Below are 25,356 nucleotides of genomic sequence, written 5' to 3'. Positions count from 1 at the left end.
AGCACCATATTGTCAGCAGCATTGCAGAGTAGTAACTAACCTGCCACTTCCCCACAACCTGTTGTGACCAGATGAAGAATTGGATTACTGCAAAACATGTTTTATGCTGAAAACTTTGATTTGATTAATTAAACATTTTTTGAATATTAGATGATGCAGATTCTGAAACCATCAAAACTGCAAAGGCTCCAGTTGTTACTGACAAGGACACAGTATTACAGTTATTCTCAGTAAATAGTTACAAATTCCCAGTAGCTAAAAGCTCAGAACTTAAAAACAGAGATGGGATACTACAAAATATACAATGGTCTGGATGGTTTTGCAAAAAAAAAAGCTGCAATTCTTCTTTGCTCAATAACAAATATGCTGTAAAAACCAAATATGCTACACTAGTATATGTAGATGCAGAATAAAGCTTTTCTAAGTACATGCAAATTCTTACAATAAACAGAAACTTTCATGTCTCAAAATATTGAAATGATCATAGTTACAACTCTCATTTTTATACTGAAAATGAACTTGCTTTATAGAGTATAATGAAAATGAAGTATTTGTTCACTTTCATTTCAATAAAGTTTTTGTTAATTTTTATCAGTTCTTAAGCTTATTTATTACATGATTGTTTCAAAATAAATTATCCCAACTAATTTTTCACCCAATTAAACATTTTCTTCCATCATTCCACCCACAAATTTGATGGTTTTTACCCACCAAAAAATCCAAGGATTAATTATAATATTAATTAACTGTATTATTCAATATTTTCTTTGTTCATAATTTTAAAAAATAACTTCAGCATTAAATGGAATTTATTGTTAAAATCAATACAATCCCAATAAATTAACTTACTTTGGCTCTATGCTCAACGTTTGCTTTGCGATCTAACAAAAGACTGACGACTTCATGCCTTCCTTGAAAACAAGCTAATGTAAGAGCAGTATTCCTATTAGTTTCTATCTGAGCATTGATGTCACTTCCCATATCCAGAAGTAATTTTACTGCAGCTGTGTGTCCATTCATTGCAGCAAGCATCAGTGGTGAAATCCCAAGTTTACTTCCAGTTCTATAGAAATTTTTAAATAAAAAGTATAAATTTAGAATGCCATAAAGATTAGTTTTGCAGTATGATTTTATATTAAAATTAAAATCTAAAATTCAATTATTATTTTCACATAAAAAATTGAACTTTTATAACCATGTATTTATTCATTCATTCTAAGCACAAATTTTGATAAAATTAATTTTAGTTAATGAAAGGAATTCAAACCATGCACCCAGATTATCAGTCATTAAATTAATGGAAAAATTTCAAAATTAAAATATTTTTTATTTCAATAATTAAATAATAAAAAGAATTATATTAAAACTTAAATTAGACAATTTCACAAAAGTAAAAATTCTTTCAGTGAGAATATTATAATCATTGTAATAGCTCTATTTATTTGAGTGTAAGACATCAAATCTAAGACACACCTTAATTTCTACATGCTCACTCATGGATTATTCTTTTTGAAAAATAGAAAACTAGAGACAAATTTATATCAGCAGAACTAATCTTGCTGATATAAATTTCTTCAGTATTTATTACATATAACTTAATTTACTGTGCAACTATTATTTTCTGTGATATTGAAGTTTAAAACCTCTTCACTTTCCAAGTTAGGTACTTTTCAATCAGCACTAGATTCAATGCTCAGGTCTTCCCACTACATTCATCTTCATTGCAATTTAAAGCATTGGAAAATTGCTGCACAATTTTTTTCTGGAATTTTCATTTAAGTACTTGTGACATTATTGTAATAAACTACAGAGCCATGGTAGTGAGAACCAAGTGTCTAATCTCCCATAGCTTAGTCAGCAGTGCCAGCAGTTCACTTCTTTCTAGCTATGGAACTGAAACTAAGATTAGCTTAAATTGACTTCTTAGACATTTGCTATTACAAATATTGAAATAAAATGATTAAAATGATGCAATGGAATTAGTGACTGAGAAGCAAGACAAATAGCATTAGAAATTTCTAATTATGACATTACCTCAAATCTAAGAGCACCCTATTTTCAGAAGTACTAAAACTTGAAAAAAGTTCATCTTATATTCAAATAAATATGGTATATTATTTTCTTCATATTTAAATTTACATTAGAGAGGTTGAGGCGCACGTTTTAAACGTGAAAACGTGTACGTGTGACGTTCGGCGCCGCTTTCCCATAAGCCTAAAAGTTTGACGATGGTGTTTGGAATGTCGAGCGTGATTCCACCGACTATCCAAACACCATCGTCAAACTTTTAGGCTTACGGGAAAGCGGCGCCGAACGTCACACGTACACGTTTTCACGTTTAAAACGTGCGCCTCAACCTCTCTATTCAAAATAAAAATGAAGCTTTACTCACTATACATTTCATTTAAAATTATTACTTCTTAAAGTCTTTCATTATGGACATACTGTATTATGATTACATATAACTTCCAAGAAAAATACAGTTAATAACTAGGTTTTGGAGTTTTAGGTAAAACTTTTTTCTGACTAGACAACATAAGGATATAATATAGAAGCATCAAACACAAAGTAAAAGACCATTAAAACACTTTCAAATTGACTAACATTGAATAACTTTTATATTTTTGTTTCTCATTCACTAGTTTCAATACAGATGTTTATTTATTCTAATTTAAAATTCTATTTTTTAACTTGTTATCAGCAGTTAAATCATTTCTAACAAATTTTGTTAAATTTCCTGCAATTTTAGCATTTGGGAAAATAAAAGTATATTTCTGATAAAAAAAATTCTATTTGCTGATCTTGATTATAAAACTGTAAATGTAGTCTCTCCAAAAGGAAAATTATTCTTCTATTTAAGTCAAACACTTTAATCAATGAATTACATGCATTTATGTGATAATGATAAAGGAAAGGCTTCTGAAATAAATCTTTCTTACATTCATTATTTAACTTCTATACAAAATTTCATCATTTTTTTTTTCGGATTAAAGAAATTTTGGAATCTAATCTGTAGAAAATACTTAGAATATCTGACATTCCTACAGACATTATTTCAAATTTTTGTTTAAAATTTTAATTCAATATAATTATGAAGGCTTTGTTGATCAAGATTTGTCAAATCAAATGTTTTTTTTAGTAGTAAATGCATATACATTTGCTGTTAAAAATCCATATTGTATTCACATTATGCATGCAAAAATCCACATTAGTTCCATCTCTAAAAATTTGTGTAATGTTTTTAAAACAAACTTCATAAAAATTAAAGATTTGATGATTAACATTTATTTTATGCTGAAAAAAATGCCAGAATACTGTAATTTCCTGCAAATAATCAAAGATTATCTGTGTTTAAAATTTGAAAGTAGTAGGTTATATGATGAGTTATCTACCAATTTTTATTTACAGCTATAAACTTAAAACAGCTCTTCCTTCATCTAAACTTACCAACAGAAAATGTAAAAAAAATCTCTTGCATGCCAGACACATCTGCCTGTATGATTTTTCTTGAAATCATCACATACATACATATATATTATATTTAGTCTCTAACAATTTATTTTCTACATGCTGACACATTTTAACTGACATTATTAGACAATCCTACTTGAATTTGTATCTTAAAAGCTCAAAATTTCAGTAATTTCTCCTCTCCAATAACTTTCAGAACTATGTAAAAGCTGACTGTTGATTCTATTATATGTTAGTTTTTTTTACAGTAAATAGGAGGTAAACAATCAACTCAAGCTCTTGCCATTGGATATTAACCACATTAAAATTTTTTAGGTTTATTTTAACATTATATGTTTAAAATTATTTGATGAATAATACAGAAATGAAACAAAATGATTTTAAAAAATGTGCCATTCAGTAGCTATTTTATATTTTCAACACAATGTAGTTTTGTGAAGGACGCCTCAAATATTCCATTTCTTTTTCACTTATTTTATAACTTTCTACAATGAATTGCTAATGTAAATGACAAACAGAACATTTGAGAAAATATTTTCTGCATTCCAGTCATGTTTTCAGTTTCCACTTGGAAATATAGGATATACAGTGACATGAATTATACAATTTTATTTTTATTCTAGCAATCTTTTTCAGACTATACACCACTATGGATTACATGTAAGAAATTACAGTAATTATGAAAATGTTAAAAAAATTATATAATTTTAATAAGTTATATTGTTTTTAACTTTAAATTATAATATATTCATGAATATAAAATGCTGTATATTTGTGAAGGCATAACATTTTATATTCATGAGTATATATCATAATAATTTACAGTATATTATTGTATTCTATATTATTGAAATTTCATTCATTTTCAATATAGTTACCTTGAGTTGATTTCTGCACCATGACTAAGTAACAATTTTATTATGTTCACATAGCCACCAGATGCAGCAAGACTTAATGGAGTGTAATCAGAAACATTGCGATGTTCTTTGTTTGCTCCACGAGCCAATAAAATCTCTACCACCTTAAAACAAAAAGTACAAACAAACATAAAATTATAAAAATAAACTTAGAAATTAATATTTATATGATGATAATACTAATAATATTTTAATTTATATACCTCTAATATTCAGACAAATCATTAAGTGCAACTGTTATAAAAACAAATGTCTCAGTTAATTCATATTAAAAAAATTATTGATTAAATTACTGACTTACACAGCAATATTACATTACTTTCATTATAAACAAAAAAAAACTAAAAATTAGATTTAGAAATGAGTAAATTTTTGATCGTGAGACTTTCATTACTAATAATATAAAATTTATAAATCTTTTCAAACTTATTGTTTCCAGAAAATATTTATTCTTGCATTTTTAAATTTCTTTTTAAATATTTATACTTAAATGTAAACTGATTATGGATTTATAACTTTTGTTTTAAAAATTTTACTGTAATACTCCATAATTAAGAAAACAAATTTCTATATGGAAGAGTAAAAAATAAACCAAAAATTTAACATTACTTTTATTGCATTAACAGTACAAATATTTGCAGATGACATCTTCAAAGTAAGCACATTTATATAGATGCAGAAGAAATGTGTAGCTGTTGCTACACATCTATATCATCTGCTGCTGCATCTATATCACTTGTCAAAGCAATCCTAAGAGCTATTTTTGTAATTTTTAAAGGCTTATATCACTAAATTCCATATTTGGGTTCATCAGTCATTTTTGATTAACAAATATCTGATCAAGGAGGGCATAACAATACTTCAAATTCTTTATCTTGACCTAAAGATCTTTATCTGTTTCCTAATATGAAAGAATTTAAAGAATTAAAGGTTTCAATCAGTAGCATAAATGGAAATGATAGCAATGAGAGATCATAAAGATGATATTAATATACAGAGAAGCATATAACTACAGTATGAGTTTATTTTGTGGTGGAATATAAATTTGTGTTGTATAATAAAATCTGTGCCAATTCATTGGTTTATTTTTTACTCTACTATATATTTACTTGTTCAGAAAGATTGTAAAATTGAAATGCTTTAAAAATAGATCATCAGAAGGTTAAATTATATCACTACTTAAAATACAGTAAACTCTTGAAAGAACACCTCTTTAATAATATACTACTTGCTTTTGTTAAGATACAGCCACATAACAAAAAGTTTTTTAAACTTCAGTAATTGTAGTTTTAAATAAACCAGTTTTATTTACAATAAGATTGTCACAAACATTGTGTACATTATGTTTACCACATGTTATAATTTTTATTTATTTCTTTTGTTTCAAAAATTTCAACCATATCTGCTGCTGTTGTAAAATACTTTAGCCACTAATGATTAGTATTTGGTGATGATTCCTTTTGAATGGCAATCTAGCATGTTATTTTGTAAACAATTTGTGAACAACAATCAGGAATTAGTTTTTCCTGTTCTTGTTTTAATACTGTGCACAATTCTTTTGTTGAGTGTCATTTTTAAACTGCTGTTTTCAGTATTCCTCAAAGATTTCCAATTGATGATACATCAGGACTGTTTACCAGCCACAGAAGTGTTAGTACATACTGATGCTATACTGATACCAGGACTTCATGCCAGTTGTCACATGGAAAAATCATCTTCTCATTGAAAGATATAATCATTGTCAGGCTACAAATGAGAAAATGTTAGCAAGAGATTTTTCTTCCAAAATCTTAATATATTTTGTAGAATTAACAGTTCCATTAATGATGTATAGAGCACCAATACTTTGGCACTCATACAATGATACTCAACAAAAATTTAACAATGCAGGAAAGGCAATTGGGTTGAAAGGTTACATGTTTTTGTTGCAATATCTGTCTAAAAAAAAATAACTAGACCAATGGTTCCCAACCTTTTTCGGGTGGCGACCCCTTTTTATAAAAGCCAAGTGTCCCGCGACCCCGATACAAATGAAAAAGGCATTTTTAATAAGGTAATAATTAAAAAACAACGTAATTAGTTTTTTTACTATAATTTTATTTTAAATTGTTTAATAATTTAATGCAATGGTTGAAATTGCATGTTATTAACCAGTTTCAAAATTTGCGGGTGAGTTTTTGTTAACGCCAATCTCATGTCATCCTCAACATTTAATTTATTCCTCTCAAACTCTTTAACACATGTTTCAACCAACTGTGACAGAGTAGCGTACCTAGATTACACTTATTTTAATTTAAAAAAAATATATGAAATTATTCAAACTTCAAGACACCATTAAAAATAAAAATTGCTTTATAGTGAATATTTTTTTTAGTTTACTGTATAAGTTTGCGACCCCACAGAAAGCCCGTCGCGACCCCCTATCTGGGTCGCGACCCAGATAGGGGCGATACCAGATAGGACCCGATACCCGCGACCCCTTCTGGGTCGCGACCCATAGGTTGGGAACCCATGAACTAGACAATAATGGCAAAAAGTTATGTTCTTTAGCCCAGACAAGTCTTACTTTCTTCTGTTTAATAGTGAGTAGGGGTTTATCTTTGTCTTGTAAGATGAATAACCAATGTGAGTCAACACCTGCATGTTGCACTTAATACATATTTCTTGATGGTTCTTGTCCATTCTGATGTTATTTCTGGAAATTTTTATTATGGATTAACTTTTGCAATATGGTATAGTATTCTTTTTCATAATCGCATTGCTTGAAGGTGTCCTGATGATTTGTCATTTGAAACATTGCCACATTCTCAACTTTTTAACTAGACCCTTGACAGTTGAAAACAGCAGATTCGAATTTCTAGCTTTAGAGTTTTGTTTGAAATATTATCATCATTAAGCATGTGTACAAATGAGTTGGTTATAAAGTACACATACTCAGTGCACTTTATAACCAACTCATTAGTAAATTGTTCAACTTGTTCAGCTTTATGAACATATCCTATCCTATAAGTGTAAGAAAAAATTATTTGGTGCACCTAATCATGTTCCAAAAATAATTTTTTTTTTGCTTAAAATAAATTACAGCATGATATTCTATGCAGATAAGATTATTTTTATATAAGATTACAGTTAAACTACTGTGCAATATTCTGTGCTCTATATTTCACTCTTGCAAAATTGTAGGAAATCCCACATTACAGTAATTCAGATAGCCTGTTTTTTTTTTCTTAATGGATGTAAATGAATTGTTGAATGAAGATTTGGCCTGAACAAAATCCAACCTTGTCAAAAGAATATCCAAACTGTAGCAACTAACTGAAAATTTCTCTTGTATCAAAATATGCTGAGAAAAACAACAAAAGCATGGCTGCCACATGATTGGCATTTATGAGAAAAACACACATAACTGGAGAAAAATGAAGTCCTTACTAGAATAGTTATCAGACATGAAAATAAAAAAAGCTTTATGGGCCTAAATCTAGCTAATTTTCAGAAGTTGGATATTAAGTTTGTGATTTGTCCATAAATAAGACCAATACATTCCTCTAGATTGATTTATGGTATATTAGGGAGAAAATTTTTTCTTCTGACAGGAAAAAAAAATTTGGGGTTGATCTATATTCAACTGACTTATATTTGGGCAAATGCAATAATATTTAAAAGAGGCCATCTTTACTCGTTCAATCACCTTTGAAAATCATTCATTATTGTATTTTATAAAATATAAGATGCAACTTTTATTCAAAAAGACTCAAAAAATTGCCTTGCACCTTATATATGAAGTTGTGATTAACTTCCCAAACAATCTGCATTAGGCTACTGGTAACCTGTACCTAGAACTCTTGAATAAAAAATATTGTTTAATTAAACATATCATCATCCTTTGCTACAGTAAGTGGCTTTTGCATGTATTCATGTTGAATACTTTAATGGTAAATGACTTCTTTTAAACTTCTCTTTCCCTAATAAATAAAACTCACTCTAATTTTGTTTTTTAAACCAGAATATAGGAAAAAAGTTTTGGGTTAAGTATAAAAAGGCACAGGATGACTTAAATATACTAAATACTTTCCAAAATATTCTGTGCTGAAATAGAGGTGCATCTCATATGCCATAAAATACAGTATTTTATAAAAACTGTAGAAATAATAATAAAAATTTGAGTGGCATCAAGTCCTTGGTCATACTTTTAAGAGTTTACTGGATATTATTACTTATGTTACTAATTATTATTATATACCACTAATAATATTTTTTATAGTCTTAAAATAATATATAAACATTATATATTTTTAAGACTATTGACTTTTACAGATTACTCAACTTATTTTATTTCACAGATGTTCATACTAACCTCATAGCGACCTCCAGAACATGCAAGAGAAAGAGCAGTATCTTTAGTACGTTCAGATTGTGCTTCAATATCAGCACCATGATTTAAAAGAATTTCTACAACTCCAGCATGTCCGGCCGTGGCAGCTAACATTAGAGGAGTAAAACCTTTCTTGTCTCGATGTTCAATATCAGCTCCTCTAGATAACAAAAGACTGACTAATTCTTCATGACCTCCAGCACAAGCAAGGGTTAAAGCTGTATCATGATTACTGTCAGTTTGTGAATTTAAATCAAGTGGAGGAAACAAAGTTTGTGGAGCAGATGTAGATTGCTGTATAGTAGCTGTATGATTTAATTGAGGATGGTGATGGGGTGGTACTATGGCATTTGTAACAGCAGCGGGTACACATGAAGTAACAGCCGGAGCTAAAGTATGGAATGTTAAAGGCAAAGAGCTGGGAGGAGCATTCATTGTCAATCCAACACCAATTCCTGAAGTTGCTGCTCCTAGACAAGGATCTACGCAATGAGTTGTTGTAACTTGTTGAGCTACTGCCATCTGAGGTGTTCCAGCAAGTTGAGTGGTTGGACCTAATAGATATCCCATATTCAAAAATTACATATGTTTAGCATATATAAAATCTTATTCTTAATGATAGATCTGATGTTTAATTCTTACCTGTCATAATTTCTCCTAAAGTGTCATGAAGTGTACGAGCAGGAGCAGCTACCATAAGTCCTTCTTCTAGAGCAATACTGTGTGTGAATGCAGCACAGCTAGTAGCAATAGTCACCGGAGCTGTCAAAGTTGCAGGAGAAACAGCCAAGGACACAGGAAAAGCAGGGGTAGCCATGCCACCTAAAGTAAACATTCCTGTAGCATCTATTGGAAGATTTCCCACTAATGTACAAGAATCAACAGCACCAGTGGAATTAAGTTGAGATTTTGGTAGCGTTTGAGAAGGTTGATTTTGTATTAACTGAGAATTACATTGACTATGTTGAACTGTGAGTTGTTGTGACTGCTGAGATTTTGAGAGTTTTGATTTCTGAGTTTTTGATATTTTTTCATTATGCTGTCTTTTTGCTTCATTTTGAAGTGTTTGAGGAAGTTGCTGAAAATGAAGTTGTTGCTGCTGCTGTTGCTGTTGTTGCTGCTGTTGAAGTGCAAACGCTTGACTAACTGCAACTGGATCAATAATAGGAATTGCATGTGCTTGAGGATTATCTGCTGTAAACTTAATTCCTCCAGCAGCTTGCATTAATGTAAGAGCATCAGTTGTGCCTTCAGAAAGATGACTATTAGCTCTTAAAGTGAGATTTTGAGTTAGTTCTGATAAAACAAATTGCTGAGGATGTTGTAAAAATTGCTGCTGCTGTTCTGACAATACAACATTTCGTAAATTCATTTTTTCCACTTCCTCTAGATGTGCTTGAGATGTCTTATTACCAATTTGTGGTGACTGAAGATGAGTTGTTTGCTGTATTTGTTGATGCTGCTGCTGCTGCTGCTGCTTAGAAATAACACTTTTATTTTGTTTGGTAGGTTGTTTACTAACTCTGTTTTTTGATGGCTCTGTCGTAGAAACCTGTGACGGAAGAGCTTTAGGAGGCTGATATAATTGTTGTGGTTGAAGAGGAGAAACATTTGGTGGTGAAGTCAAATGAGCCGCTGTTGTTGCTCGAAGACTAAGTCCAAGATGCCCAGTTACACCAGAAAGTTCAGGAACTACGGTAGATGGCAGTGATCCCATATCAAGAATAGTAGCACTATTTAGTAATAACTGCTGACTATGAGCAGCAGTAATAGTTGGTAAAGCAGCAGTATTGTTTGTTACTGTTGCAATTGTAGGAGTAACTGTAGCTACAGTGGCAAGTCCTTGTAGATGATGGTGGTGATGATGCTGCTGATGTTGTGCAGTCAGTAATAATTGAGCTTGAGCTTTCTCTTGAAGCTCCCTCTCTACACGTTGGAGTTCTTCTAAAATCTGTTGTTTTTGAAGAATTTGTTCTTCCCTACTAGGATTTAAGAGTTCAGCTTTTTTCATCATACTATTTATACATGCTTCAAGTCTCTCACTTGGTTTCAACTCAACAGACTCAATGCCCCCTCCCCCTGCCTCAATTTCAGATATAACACCAGTTTCAGCTTGAATACTGGTAGAATTAGCCTGAGCTGCTGCATTACTTTTACTGCGATGATGGCGTTGACCCTGAACCTCACTGGCTGAGGAGGAGGGGGCTTCATTAGATTTAATAAAAGCAGCTTTCCTTTGTAGAGATTTCTGTATATTCTGCTTGATTGTTGTTTGTTGAGAGTGATTTATATCAGTAAGTGGGACAGGTTGTGGTAATCTAGGAACTATAAAAAAAAATTATATTAAACATGGAGGATGAATGACAGTAATTTTTATGGTTGTAGAAATTATATTTTAAAGCTAATATAATTGAATTTAAAAGGTTTTAAACTATTTAAACTATTGGATAAATGCTTAAATACCGACTAAACATAGATTTAAATGGTCTATTTTAAAAACTTTCTTCTGTAAATTTGCCAAACGTTACCCTGAACTTGGCAATAAAATTTAACTTTTTCGTATGATTAAGCAAATTTACTACGGAATTTTTAAAGAGAATTCATTAATTAATCGATTTTTTAACAAATATTTTATAAAATTTTCCAAACTATTATTATATATTATCCAATAAATTCACTTATAAATCCATAACGTAACGTTCTATTTATAGATATAAATCGAACTTGGTTATTATCGATAACTTTATCGACTGATACAACTTGACAATCTTTTGTGTTGGAATGCTTACAGGAGACGTGTTAAAGCATTAAATATATATAAAAGGTTGTGATAATCTACTTTATTTTATAAATTATAAGTGAATTTTATGTTCGAATGTGCTTAGAGATACGTGAAAGGAATGGCTTTACAGGGGATTCTTTAGTTTAAAATCTGCTTTAATTCGCTTATTTTATCCATTTTTAAGTGAGGGAACAGTTTAAAATCTCGTTTAATTTGCTTTTTTTTATTAATTTTTAAGCAAGGAAACAGTCCAGGAGCCACTATAAAAGTTAAGGAGCTAAGAAGAGGTTAAGAAATTAAATTAGATCTTGCCTTTCTTGATTTATGGGTGATATTTATAGTGTTTAATTTCTTATTAAATATAATTTTAAGCGAGGAAACATCTCAGGAGCCACTGAAGAAGTTAAGGAATCATCATTAAAATTATAAGTTACTGGATTAAATTTTAGAATGCAATTTTCTTAGTAAATTCACGGAAAAAAAACTGATTTATAAGCTACAGATTTGTAGAAAAGTGTGTTTAATTCGCTTCTTACATCCAATTTATGTAAAGAAACAATTCAGAAGCCAGTTTAGAAATTAAGGAGCAACTAATCAAATTCTTATAATTCATAAATGAATTTATATAGTGAATATTAGGTAAAAAATTCATTGCATAAGCGCTAAATATACTGAAAATCATGCTTAATTCGCTTATGAAATTTAATTTTTAAGCAAAGAAACGTTTCAGGATCCACTAAAGAAATAAAGAAGTGATTAATTAAAATTTTAAATTGCAATTTGCTTAGAAATTGGCGAAAAAAAAAATCGATTTATAAGCGATAGATTTGCCGAAAATTATGTTTAATTCGCTTATCCTACCGAATTTTAAGTAAGGAAGCGACCATTGTAGTGGTTAAGGAGCCATATAAACGTAGACATTTAAGTCTACAGCCCAAATGAATGCAAAGAAACAAACAAATTGTATACATAAATATCACAGATCTTAAAATATATCACTTCTTAAACAAAGGAACAATAATTTTAAGTCGTAAAAGTCAAAAGTTGACTACAATAAACACGATGATGGACTAGAAAAAAAGGGGGGTAGACAATAGAAATTTTTGTAACTAAGTTGTAAATATATTTTACACCGTGTTAACAGCATAATATAATTGGTAACATAAACAGGAATTATTCTAAATGTAGTTTATCAAGAAGAAAAAAAAATTATATATTACGATATTTCCTACCTACTTTCCAGCAAATATCAAGAAAAATAATGCATGCAGTAGCTTAAAAACTCGTCAGTTTGTTCATTTATATCCTATACGCACACATTCTCAGCCTACNCAAATTACAATAAAATGGTTTATTATCCAACTATCAGAAATTTCACAACATGCCAAGGAAGAGAGGAAGGAGCAATTAAATAATTAAAATTGTAAAGGATTAAAAAATATATATAAAAATAGGGAATATCGCTCTTCTGACAATCGCTGCAAGTGTGGGCTAGATTTGGAGAATCCATGCTTCTCACATGGACAACTGTAATTGGCCAGCTCACGCGTTGGAAAACCTTCCAATTTATTCGTGTACGCACAAGACGGAAAAACAAAAAATATCGTGTATCCACAAGTACTCCAATAAATAAATAAATAAATAAAATTGAAATGACACTTTGAAATGTTTTCCCAATAAAAATAAATAATAATAATAATACTATAATAATAATAAGTTTCAATAAAAAATGATAAAATGTAAATTAAATTTTATTATAACAAGTTTGCTTGAATTTCATTTCTTCTGCGATCGCTGCAATGTGTGACGGGTAAGCTAGTTTTAAAAAAAAATTTCAAGTTAGGCTTAACATTGACAAAAATTCAACATGGCGACCATATGCAATGGAGAAAAATTTCAACACAAAATAGGTTAAGACTGCTGAAATCGGCCATATGTATTGTATGGGAAGTTGTCATCTACAGTAATTTCCATTGTGGCAAAAAAGAAAGCAATAAAGGAGGCTAATGTAGCAAAAGGCGTAAATGTGCTAACAAAACAGAAATCGCAAACAGTTGAATATGTCAAACAGTTATTAATTTGGATCAATCAAGAACTGTTAGATGGCGATTCTGTTTCAGAGGCCAACATATTAGTCTTTTATATTCACTTTATATTAATTTCTTATTCTTTTTAGTATTAAACATTAAATTTATTCTCTCTAAAATGTGTTTTTGGTATGCATTTTGGAGTGTCTACAACGAATTAATTGGTTTTGGATTTCACCGATTGTTTTCTGACGAATTATTGATGAAAACAGAGGTATCACTGTATTCATCATCTTCAGGTGATGAAGATTTAAAATATACAACATAATATTTTAATGTAAATGGAATAAATATCATTTAAATCAAAATTAAAAGTTGTCGTGTATATTCAAAGTTCAATTATGCAATAATTTAAAACATCATGCAATGCATGGGTGAGTATGCACCCACATCAAAGTGGAATGGCAGATGAATATTACTATTTAACCATTTATATAAATGGCTAAATACACTCACACACTGGATAGTTCAAGTGTGAATGTGTTACATGGCTCCAAGGTTGATGTAAAGAGAGATTCCAATATGCAAATGAGTTTCTGGTTGCTGCAGTACCTGAGTAGCTTTGTTTGAGCCCATATCAAACTATTTGAGCACCTTTTTTCTCAAGCTCCATGATAGGCTTTCCTCTCACAAGGTCTTTTTGAAGCTTAGTCAGGCAGCTGGTAAGCATTTGTGTTGTTGCCCCAATTCCAATACCTTGTATTCATCCTCGTTATAGGATTCTCTAACAACACAGCATAAACTCCAAATTTTCAAAGGTGGAGAAGTTTATCCTGATCATTGCAGATGAGTGTGTAAATTTGGTAGCAAAGGAGAGGAACAGGAGAAAGTTGTGTTGCTTGAATATACAGCTAATGTGTATGAAGAGAGGTCCAAGGTATGGCAATAGAGGTTGAACTTTTGACATCTCCCTCCTGTTATGCAATACTGTGCTTGGAAATAGTAATTCCCTGACCATATTTTAGCACGTGTGAACGTAACATGCAAAAAACCACCGTGTGTACTGCCAAACTAATAGGGCTCAATTCAATGTTTAAGAGTGTTTGTGAAATTTCATTCATTCATAAGAGATCAATCAATTTTAATGTACAACAATATAAACTATATTTATTAATTATTTTTGATTAAAAAAAATAATTAAAAATTTTACTAATTATAGTTTTTTAAAATATCATGTATTATAAAATAATGTAAATTTTATCATGCATAGAACTTTATGATATCTACTTAAAATTTTATAAATTTAAATTCATAAGTTTAAATCTAAAAGCAATTCTCAGTTAAGAAACGAGGAATGTATATTGCTAAAATCATATTAATCTGTCAGTCAGAATGCTTATCTAACTACGAAAATAATTTCTTACCAGGTTGTACAGTAGCAAGATATGGACTTCCTGCAGAAGCAGTTATTTCAGCTTCTTGAGGTGAAAATACCTGTAAACCATGTGGAGGAACTCTTGGAGCCTTAAATTAAAATTTAAAAAAAGTGGGAAAATTAAGATCCTATGTCTGGTGAAAATTACTAACATGAATTCATGCAACTACATATTCTAGCATTCAAAACGCAAATTACCGAAAAATTTAAAAAATTTTATATTTTGTAAAATTGGTAAAAATAATCATTCATAATTTCATACATACTGTTAAATATAAAAATGACACATAAAAATTTCAACATAAAAGTTAACATTTTATTCTGTAAATAATTTTTACATTACATAAAAGAACATATTACATAATTGTGATTCTACTTTATCATTCATAAAGTATCACATCAATAACTTTTAGTTATATTTATTTGAATGAAAAAAATTTGTACTTTACTTTTATTGTTAAAAGTTTATCATCATTCCAGTGAACTAATCCATTCTTTAGAAAATTACAAAATTAATTGTTACTACTTTATTTAATAATAGAAATATTTGTTATTAATTCTATAGATTTATTTTTACATTTAATATGAGCTACAGAGAATATTTTTTGCTATAAGTAATTAAGAATGCTAAGATAATTTTTTTTTTAAATTTGATAATCTTATGTTGATAGTACCATTTTTCTATCAATAAAAAAATCTCCATGAATTCACTTGTTACCTTATTTATTGATTTACCTATGTTATAAAACAGTCTTTCAAGATACAAAGTCTTTCCTTGAAACTTATTATACAGTTAAATTTGCCCATCATAATGGCTCCTTACTATAAATTCCATCATCAGTGTTAGCAACTCTGTATTAACTTATTCTGATTAATAAAACTTATCTATTATTAGTTTTCAATCTAATGTCCTATCAAACTACTTTTGTAATTGATACTGTAATTCAATTGTCTTAACCTGTAGAAGATAGCATCACAAACTAGTTAAGTACCAAAATTTAAAAGAAATTCAACAAATTTGGAAGCAAAAACAGGTTTTCATCATACAAACCCTTCTTTCTAAAACAGGAAATAGTGTCCATTTACTGGCAAAGAATTGCCAATCTTCAAATAGGTGGGATGCTACTGTATTAGAGTGAGTGAAGTTTTTTTGTAATAACTTTATTTTTAGTAATAACAGAAATATATATTAAATTAGTGAAATTTAACTGTTTACTAAAATTACTATTACTACACAATCATATTAAAATGACTTTATTACTTGTGTTGCCTTATCAAATATCACACCACAATTTGATGTTCTGATTAAAGATAAACAACAATCAGATTTTAAAGTGCTTTGGGCCGGCTCATCTCTTCTACTCCATGACCACTTGTGTTCGACATTGTTATAAATAATCCATTTTTCATTGCTAGTAATGATTCATTTACTTGACATTTCAGAAGCAAATCACAGATGTCAATGCAACAGAGAAAATTTCTTTAAGAACATGTGGAACCCATATATCGAGCTTTGAAACAAAATGAAGGCATTTCAAGTGATCATATAAATGGTTGAATTCAACAAATTTAATCTCTTAGTGATTTCTCATGTTGTTATTCAGCAGTTTGCTTCAATCAATACCTTTATTTTGTCATCATCAGCTTTAACTGGACTTCCAGAACGAGGTGCATCTTCAATATCGAAACTGTCAGAACTAAATTTTGCAAGCCAGTTTTGGCATTGTCATTCTGTCAACACATCTCCATACACATCACACAATTTTTTTCTTTCTTGAACGGTAACAAAAAGCAAAATATGCCAAAAATGCTACTTTCAATTTTCCATATTTGATGAAACCAAAAAAAAATTTCAAAGAATCAAAACAAAATTTTTAAATAAGCCTTGAAATGTCAGCTGTCAAAATATATATTTCTTTTCCACTAAATTAATATAGAACTAATAATAGTATTAAAAAATGCAAACTTTTTCAATATTAATTCTGAACTTGTTTTAATTACTTGAAAATAATGAACAAACAAATAAATAAATACATACATACATACATAGTTTACATTTAACTCTAAATCCCTTCACAAAAGTAATGAGCAATAATGCAAATAGATAATGTCATATGTTGTGCAATATAACATGTTATGTTTTGATGTCATTATACTTTTTCGATGTAAAAACATGACGTGAAATCAAAACACCAATATTTAATTCACCAAATTAGAGTGTAAAGCTTTCACAAAATATTGTTAATTTAATCTCACTATAAAGTTCAATTATATTATTAAGATGAAGCTCTTGAGCCATTTTAAAAATGTGTTGTCATTCTCTATCATAACTTATCAAATATTGCACTGTCACTTGAACAAGATATTTCTGCATGTACTGATTGAAAAGAGAGGATACATTCCTGCTGGAAAAAAATATGCATCAACCTCATGCTGCTCAAATTACAAGAAAAGCCATTTGATTAGAGTGACTAAATAAGAAACTCAAGTAACAGTTGCTTTGAAGAAAAAAACATCCATACATCATATTCAATATTGTGATTGATCAGTTTGTTATTACAGCTGTCAAATAATTTTTCTAATGAAGTAAATTATGCTCATCACTAAACAATTCTACACATTAAGTAAATGGATAAATTGTTGCATAAAATACCAATCACAAACAAACCAGTACTAATAAACACAAAAACTTAAATGTTTTGAGAATTGCTAATAAGTTATAAATCTTATTCATTAGCTATTTTCAGATAATTTAATGTTTTAAAATATTACATACAGTTAAGAATCTAACCAGATTCAAACATAAGTTGATTGGCTACATCTGCTTAAGTCAAAGGAATATTTTTAAAATTATGAAATTTCAAAAAAATATCTCCACGTGCTCAAACTGACAACCCTGCCAGGGTTGTGAAAAATGCCAGGGTCTCCACGTGCTCAAACTGATAACCCTGGCATTTTTCATAATTTCATAATTGTAAAAATATTCCTATGACATAAGCAGAAGTGCCATTTAAACTTCTGTTTGGAGATATGCATCTCAACCATCTATATAAGGATTAAAGCACACCTCAAACCTATGAAACAGCTGCAAACTTACAAAGCCAATTACACATCAGAAGTTGTAATAATACTTATCTTTATAAAATCATTCAATGATTTATAAAGATAAGTATGCAAAGTGTTCAATGCACAAATAATTTTTTGCATTGACAATGTGATAATCTTTTCAAAAAAGGTGAGATTTTTTTATGAACAACTTTGTATATTTTATTCATATTGAATAATTAGATTTTATCAAATTAATTTATTATGCATGAAAAATGCAAAATTTGAATATTATATTTTTATAGACATATCACTATCATCATTAAAATTATGTAATAAGTGTTTTATAACTATATAAAAATAATATTTTTTTTGTGTAAACTAAAAATAATTAAAATATTCATAAGGCTTACCTCGGTGGCTTCTAAAGCAGATGTAGTTAGTTGTGATAAATCCGGTGGTGGCGGTGGCGAAGATAAAATATTATTTGGATAATCTAGTAATAATTGAACAACTGCTGTATGACCCCCTTTTGCAGCCTCAATAAGCATAGTAGAATTATCCTAAACAAAATTACAATGTATTAGAAACATAGATAAGCTTATATTATCAGCAAATCATTATGATTACGTACTTTTAGCTTATGAGATGGATCTGCACCATGGGCCAAAAGAAGTTCTACTACAGCAAGATGACCACCAGCACAAGCCAACGAGAGTGGATTGTGGTCATTATTAGATGTTTGTTTATTTACTTGTGCTCCCTTGCTAATTAAAAATTGAACTGTACATAGATGACCCGCTCGAGCAGCTTTCATCAAAGGAGTCCGACCTCCTTCTGATTCATGTTCCTAGAAAAGAGCAAAATAAAAATATATATACAGGCATAAGTAATAATATACTTAATAATATTTGCAATTATGTTGTATTGCTTTTTATAAAATGAATAAAGATAGCAATACCAAAACATTAGCATTTTAATAATTATAGAATTACAAAAGTTGAATGCAACAAAATGTATATTTTATATTTTTAACAGTTTATTTCTGAAACCTACTGAAAATAAAACTATGCAAAATCATGATTGTAATGCAATCTTCTGAATCTGCCAACTTAGCACTTTCTGATTTGAACACAATTCTTTGCACAGAAAACATTGTAGATGCTATAAACAGTTAACTTTTTTCTGGATGTATTTACAGCATAATTATTTTCATGCTGTTAATCTTAATAATAATAATTAAATACACAGAACTCGCCCAGGAAATGAGGCATCTGTGGGGATGGAAAGGGTGCTTATTGTATCTGTACAGGTTCTCTCCTGTGTAGTGTGTATATAGGAGAGAACCTGTACACACACTACACAAAAGCCTGAAAACATTACAATTGAATAGAAATACATACATCACACTACAGAAGGCCACTATATTGAATACATGCCATATTGTTAGGAAATTCCTGAATACAGACACAGACACTGGCACACTTATTTAATTTTAGTTTTTGGTTACTATGCCTTGACTCTGATCAGGCATAGTACACAGCCACCGGTGTGAACTGAATATATCCCACTAAACCCAACATATTAATTATAAAGCTAAAACAAGGCAAAAAATGCTAATTTAACTTTTATTTGCAAAACAATTATTTATAAATTGTTTTTTTATATACAGAGAATGTCCCATACATTCTTGATCACTATAGGAATTTTATTTCAATTTATATCATATATAAAATCTAAATATAACCTGTTATATTCTATAAAGCTATCTTTTTATCATTTCTTGAATTTTGAGAAGAAAAACTGCTAGACCCCAGCCTCAATCTGGTTTGCATTGACAAACTATGTCCTGCACAGAGTCCAGTCAACTGAAATAGATGGTAGTTACGTAGCACAATATTTGGACTATGTGCCTGGTGTAGCAGTAGTTAAAGTTCTTCCAGCTCGGACAGGAACTGAAGGAATTTTAACTACTGCCAAAATAATGGTGATTAATCCATNATATATTGAAAAATATAAAAACAATAAAAAATTATACTTCAGAAGTTAATTTAGTATCAAAAACGTAAAATATTTGAGTAACCCAAGACATAGCCAAAGATTGAAGCGCCACAGCACTGGCGAAAATTTAAATTTGCCGACTGGAATTCTTTCGGATGATTGACATTTCGAATGATTGACTTTCGGAAAATCGACGCTCTACTGTATATTTATTTATTTAGCAGTTTCTAATAAAATTATGAAATCAAAATTTATTATGTTTTCCTATTTATTTCCCTTTCAGAATTTGTTATAATTTATTGAAATTTCAATCATAAAAGAAACTGAAAACAACAATGAGAGCAATGTTAACAGTTTTTTTTATTTTTGCTAGCACTTTCAACAAACTTATACAGTAATACCTCGGTGTTCAAACTCAAAACTGATAATACCTTCATTTATTATCAGTTTTGGGTTTTGTCTATCTTTTCTGCAAAAATTTTGTTTCGATTTTCGTGGTTGCCTTGGATTTTGTTGATGTTCCTACATGACCTCACTGTTGATTTTGCAAAAACAAAGGGCGACCTATGCATTTTCCTACTTTGACCTATTGTTTCTTGTTGTGTGAGTATTACCCTGCATGTCTGGTCAAATAATTCCATTGCTTTCCTTTTAGCTTCATCATGGGACTAAAGAAAATTTCGAGAGCCAGGAACATGAATGAGTTGAAGAAGGAAATCATTGAAATACAATCCCAATAAATTAACTTACTTTGGCTCTATGCTCAACGTTTGCTTTGCGATCTAACAAAAGACTGACGACTTCATGCCTTCCTTGAAAACAAGCTAATGTAAGAGCAGTATTCCTATTAGTTTCTATCTGAGCATTGATGTCACTTCCCATATCCAGAAGTAATTTTACTGCAGCTGTGTGTCCATTCATTGCAGCAAGCATCAGTGGTGAAATCCCAAGTTTACTTCCAGTTCTATAGAAATTTTTAAATAAAAAGTATAAATTTAGAATGCCATAAAGATTAGTTTTGCAGTATGATTTTATATTAAAATTAAAATCTAAAATTCAATTATTATTTTCACATAAAAAATTGAACTTTTATAACCATGTATTTATTCATTCATTCTAAGCACAAATTTTGATAAAATTAATTTTAGTTAATGAAAGGAATTCAAACCATGCACCCAGATTATCAGTCATTAAATTAATGGAAAAATTTCAAAATTAAAATATTTTTTATTTCAATAATTAAATAATAAAAAGAATTATATTAAAACTTAAATTAGACAATTTCACAAAAGTAAAAATTCTTTCAGTGAGAATATTATAATCATTGTAATAGCTCTATTTATTTGAGTGTAAGACATCAAATCTAAGACACACCTTAATTTCTACATGCTCACTCATGGATTATTCTTTTTGAAAAATAGAAAACTAGAGACAAATTTATATCAGCAGAACTAATCTTGCTAATATAAATTTCTTCAGTATTTATTACATATAACTTAATTTACTGTGCAACTATTATTTTCTGTGATATTGAAGTTTAAAACCTCTTCACTTTCCAAGTTAGGTACTTTTCAATCAGCACTAGATTCAATGCTCAGGTCTTCCCACTACATTCATCTTCATTGCAATTTAAAGCATTGGAAAATTGCTGCACAATTTTTTTCTGGAATTTTCATTTAAGTACTTGTGACATTATTGTAATAAACTACAGAGCCATGGTAGTGAGAACCAAGTGTCTAATCTCCCATAGCTTAGTCAGCAGTGCCAGCAGTTCACTTCTTTCTAGCTATGGGACTGAAACTAAGATTAGCTTAAATTGACTTCTTAGACATTTGCTATTACAAATATTGAAATAAAATGATTAAAATGATGCAATGGAATTAGTGACTGAGAAGTAAGACAAATAGCATTAGAAATTTCTAATTATGACATTACCTCAAATCTAAGAGCACCCTATTTTCAGAAGTACTAAAACTTGAAAAAAGTTCATCTTATATTCAAATAAATATGGTATATTATTTTCTTCATATTTAAATTTACATTAGAGAGGTTGAGGCGCACGTTTTAAACGTGAAAACGTGTACGTGTGACGTTCGGCGCCGCTTTCCCATAAGCCTAAAAGTTTGACGATGGTGTTTGGAATGTCGAGCGTGATTCCACCGACTATCCAAACACCATCGTCAAACTTTTAGGCTTACGGGAAAGCGGCGCCGAACGTCACACGTACACGTTTACACGTTTAAAACGTGCGCCTCAACCTCTCTAATGTAAATTTAAATATGAAGAAAATAATATACCATATTTATTTGAATATAAGATGAACTTTTTTCAAGTTTTAGTACTTCTGAAAATAGGGTGCTCTTAGATTTGAGGTAATGTCATAATTAGAAATTTCTAATGCTATTTGTCTTGCTTCTCAGTCACTAATTCCATTGCATCATTTTAATCATTTTATTTCAATATTTGTAATAGCAAATGTCTAAGAAGTCAATTTAAGCTAATCTTAGTTTCAGTTCCATAGCTAGAAAGAAGTGAACTGCTGGCACTGCTGACTAAGCTATGGGAGATTAGACACTTGGTTCTCACTACCATGGCTCTGTAGTTTATTACAATAATGTCACAAGTACTTAAATGAAAATTCCAGAAAAAAATTGTGCAGCAATTTTCCAATGCTTTAAATTGCAATGAAGATGAATGTAGTGGGAAGACCTGAGCATTGAATCTAGTGCTGATTGAAAAGTACCTAACTTGGAAAGTGAAGAGGTTTTAAACTTCAATATCACAGAAAATAATAGTTGCACAGTAAATTAAGTTATATGTAATAAATACTGAAGAAATTTATATCAGCAAGATTAGTTCTGCTGATATAAATTTGTCTCTAGTTTTCTATTTTTCAAAAAGAATAATCCATGAGTGAGCATGTAGAAATTAAGGTGTGTCTTAGATTTGATGTCTTACACTCAAATAAATAGAGCTATTACAATGATTATAATATTCTCACTGAAAGAATTTTTACTTTTGTGAAATTGTCTAATTTAAGTTTTAATATAATTCTTTTTATTATTTAATTATTGAAATAAAAAATATTTTAATTNACTTTGTTAAAACCTTAACTGTATCCCGAACAACAACCGAAGTTGTAGGAGGAAATTCGCCTATTTTACCGATCTAGGAATCCCCCTTTTCCAAATTTTAATATCAACTCAAAATACCTTAAAAAGACAAATTACAATAAAATGGTTTATTATCCAACTATCAGAAATTTCACAACATGCCAAGGAAGAGAGGAAGGAGCAATTAAATAATTAAAATTGTAAAGGATTAAAAAATATATATAAAAATAGGGAATATCGCTCTTCTGACAATCGCTGCAAGTGTGGGCTAGATTTGGAGAATCCATGCTTCTCACATGGACAACTGTAATTGGCCAGCTCACGCGTTGGAAAACCTTCCAATTTATTCGTGTACGCACAAGACGGAAAAACAAAAAATATCGTGTATCCACAAGTACTCCAATAAATAAATAAATAAATAAAATTGAAATGACACTTTGAAATGTTTTCCCAATAAAAATAAATAATAATAATAATACTATAATAATAATAAGTTTCAATAAAAAATGATAAAATGTAAATTAAATTTTATTATAACAAGTTTGCTTGAATTTCATTTCTTCTGCGATCGCTGCAATGTGTGACGGGTAAGCTAGTTTTAAAAAAAAATTTCAAGTTAGGCTTAACATTGACAAAAATTCAACATGGCGACCATATGCAATGGAGAAAAATTTCAACACAAAATAGGTTAAGACTGCTGAAATCGGCCATATGTATTGTATGGGAAGTTGTCATCTACAGTAATTTCCATTGTGGCAAAAAAGAAAGCAATAAAGGAGGCTAATGTAGCAAAAGGCGTAAATGTGCTAACAAAACAGAAATCGCAAACAGTTGAATATGTCAAACAGTTATTAATTTGGATCAATCAAGAACTGTTAGATGGCGATTCTGTTTCAGAGGCCAACATATTAGTCTTTTATATTCACTTTATATTAATTTCTTATTCTTTTTAGTATTAAACATTAAATTTATTCTCTCTAAAATGTGTTTTTGGTATGCATTTTGGAGTGTCTACAACGAATTAATTGGTTTTGGATTTCACCGATTGTTTTCTGACGAATTATTGATGAAAACAGAGGTATCACTGTATTCATCATCTTCAGGTGATGAAGATTTAAAATATACAACATAATATTTTAATGTAAATGGAATAAATATCATTTAAATCAAAATTAAAAGTTGTCGTGTATATTCAAAGTTCAATTATGCAATAATTTAAAACATCATGCAATGCATGGGTGAGTATGCACCCACATCAAAGTGGAATGGCAGATGAATATTACTATTTAACCATTTATATAAATGGCTAAATACACTCACACACTGGATAGTTCAAGTGTGAATGTGTTACATGGCTCCAAGGTTGATGTAAAGAGAGATTCCAATATGCAAATGAGTTTCTGGTTGCTGCAGTACCTGAGTAGCTTTGTTTGAGCCCATATCAAACTATTTGAGCACCTTTTTTCTCAAGCTCCATGATAGGCTTTCCTCTCACAAGGTCTTTTTGAAGCTTAGTCAGGCAGCTGGTAAGCATTTGTGTTGTTGCCCCAATTCCAATATCTTGTATTCATCCTCGTTATAGGATTCTCTAACAACACAGCATAAACTCCAAATTTTCAAAGGTGGAGAAGTTTATCCTGATCATTGCAGATGAGTGTGTAAATTTGGTAGCAAAGGAGAGGAACAGGAGAAAGTTGTGTTGCTTGAATATACAGCTAATGTGTATGAAGAGAGGTCCAAGGTATGGCAATAGAGGTTGAACTTTTGACATCTCCCTCCTGTTATGCAATACTGTGCTTGGAAATAGTAATTCCCTGACCATATTTTAGCACATGTGAACGTAACATGCAAAAAACCACCGTGTGTACTGCCAAACTAATGGGGCTCAATTCAATGTTTAAGAGTGTTTGTGAAATTTCATTCATTCATAAGAGATCAATCAATTTTAATGTACAACAATATAAACTATATTTATTAATTATTTTTGATTAAAAAAAATAATTAAAAATTTTACTAATTATAGTTTTTTAAAATATCATGTATTATAAAATAATGTAAATTTTATCATGCATAGAACTTTATGATATCTACTTAAAATTTTATAAATTTAAATTCATAAGTTTAAATCTAAAAGCAATTCTCAGTTAAGAAACGAGGAATGTATATTGCTAAAATCATATTAATCTGTCAGTC

General features: G+C 29.8%; 1 protein-coding gene across 1 annotated transcript in view; it reads right to left on the bottom strand.

The window, feature by feature from the left end:
- LOC111633079 (ankyrin repeat domain-containing protein 17-like) overlaps positions 1 to 18,925 on the bottom strand; it is a 60,792-nt gene extending 41,867 nt beyond the window's left edge. Inside the window, exons 1-7 of the mRNA XM_023377608.1 lie at positions 18,684 to 18,925; positions 18,463 to 18,612; positions 14,994 to 15,093; positions 9,403 to 11,085; positions 8,743 to 9,314; positions 4,350 to 4,492; positions 850 to 1,063 (exon numbers count right to left, since the gene is read on the bottom strand). Of these exons, the coding sequence (XP_023233376.1) occupies positions 850 to 1,063; positions 4,350 to 4,492; positions 8,743 to 9,314; positions 9,403 to 11,085; positions 14,994 to 15,093; positions 18,463 to 18,612; positions 18,684 to 18,866 (3,045 nt within the window). The 5' untranslated portion in view covers positions 18,867 to 18,925. The remainder of the gene's footprint in view (positions 1 to 849; positions 1,064 to 4,349; positions 4,493 to 8,742; positions 9,315 to 9,402; positions 11,086 to 14,993; positions 15,094 to 18,462; positions 18,613 to 18,683) is intronic.
- Positions 18,926 to 25,356: the final 6,431 nt, after the last annotated feature.

This window comes from Centruroides sculpturatus, unplaced genomic scaffold (assembly GCF_000671375.1).
Source record: "Centruroides sculpturatus isolate CEXI.00-Female unplaced genomic scaffold, Cexi_2.0 scaffold478, whole genome shotgun sequence".
Classification (NCBI taxonomy): domain Eukaryota; kingdom Metazoa; phylum Arthropoda; class Arachnida; order Scorpiones; family Buthidae; genus Centruroides; species Centruroides sculpturatus.
Note: the sequence above shows the minus strand (reverse complement) of the source record. Positions and strands in the feature narration are given on the sequence as shown.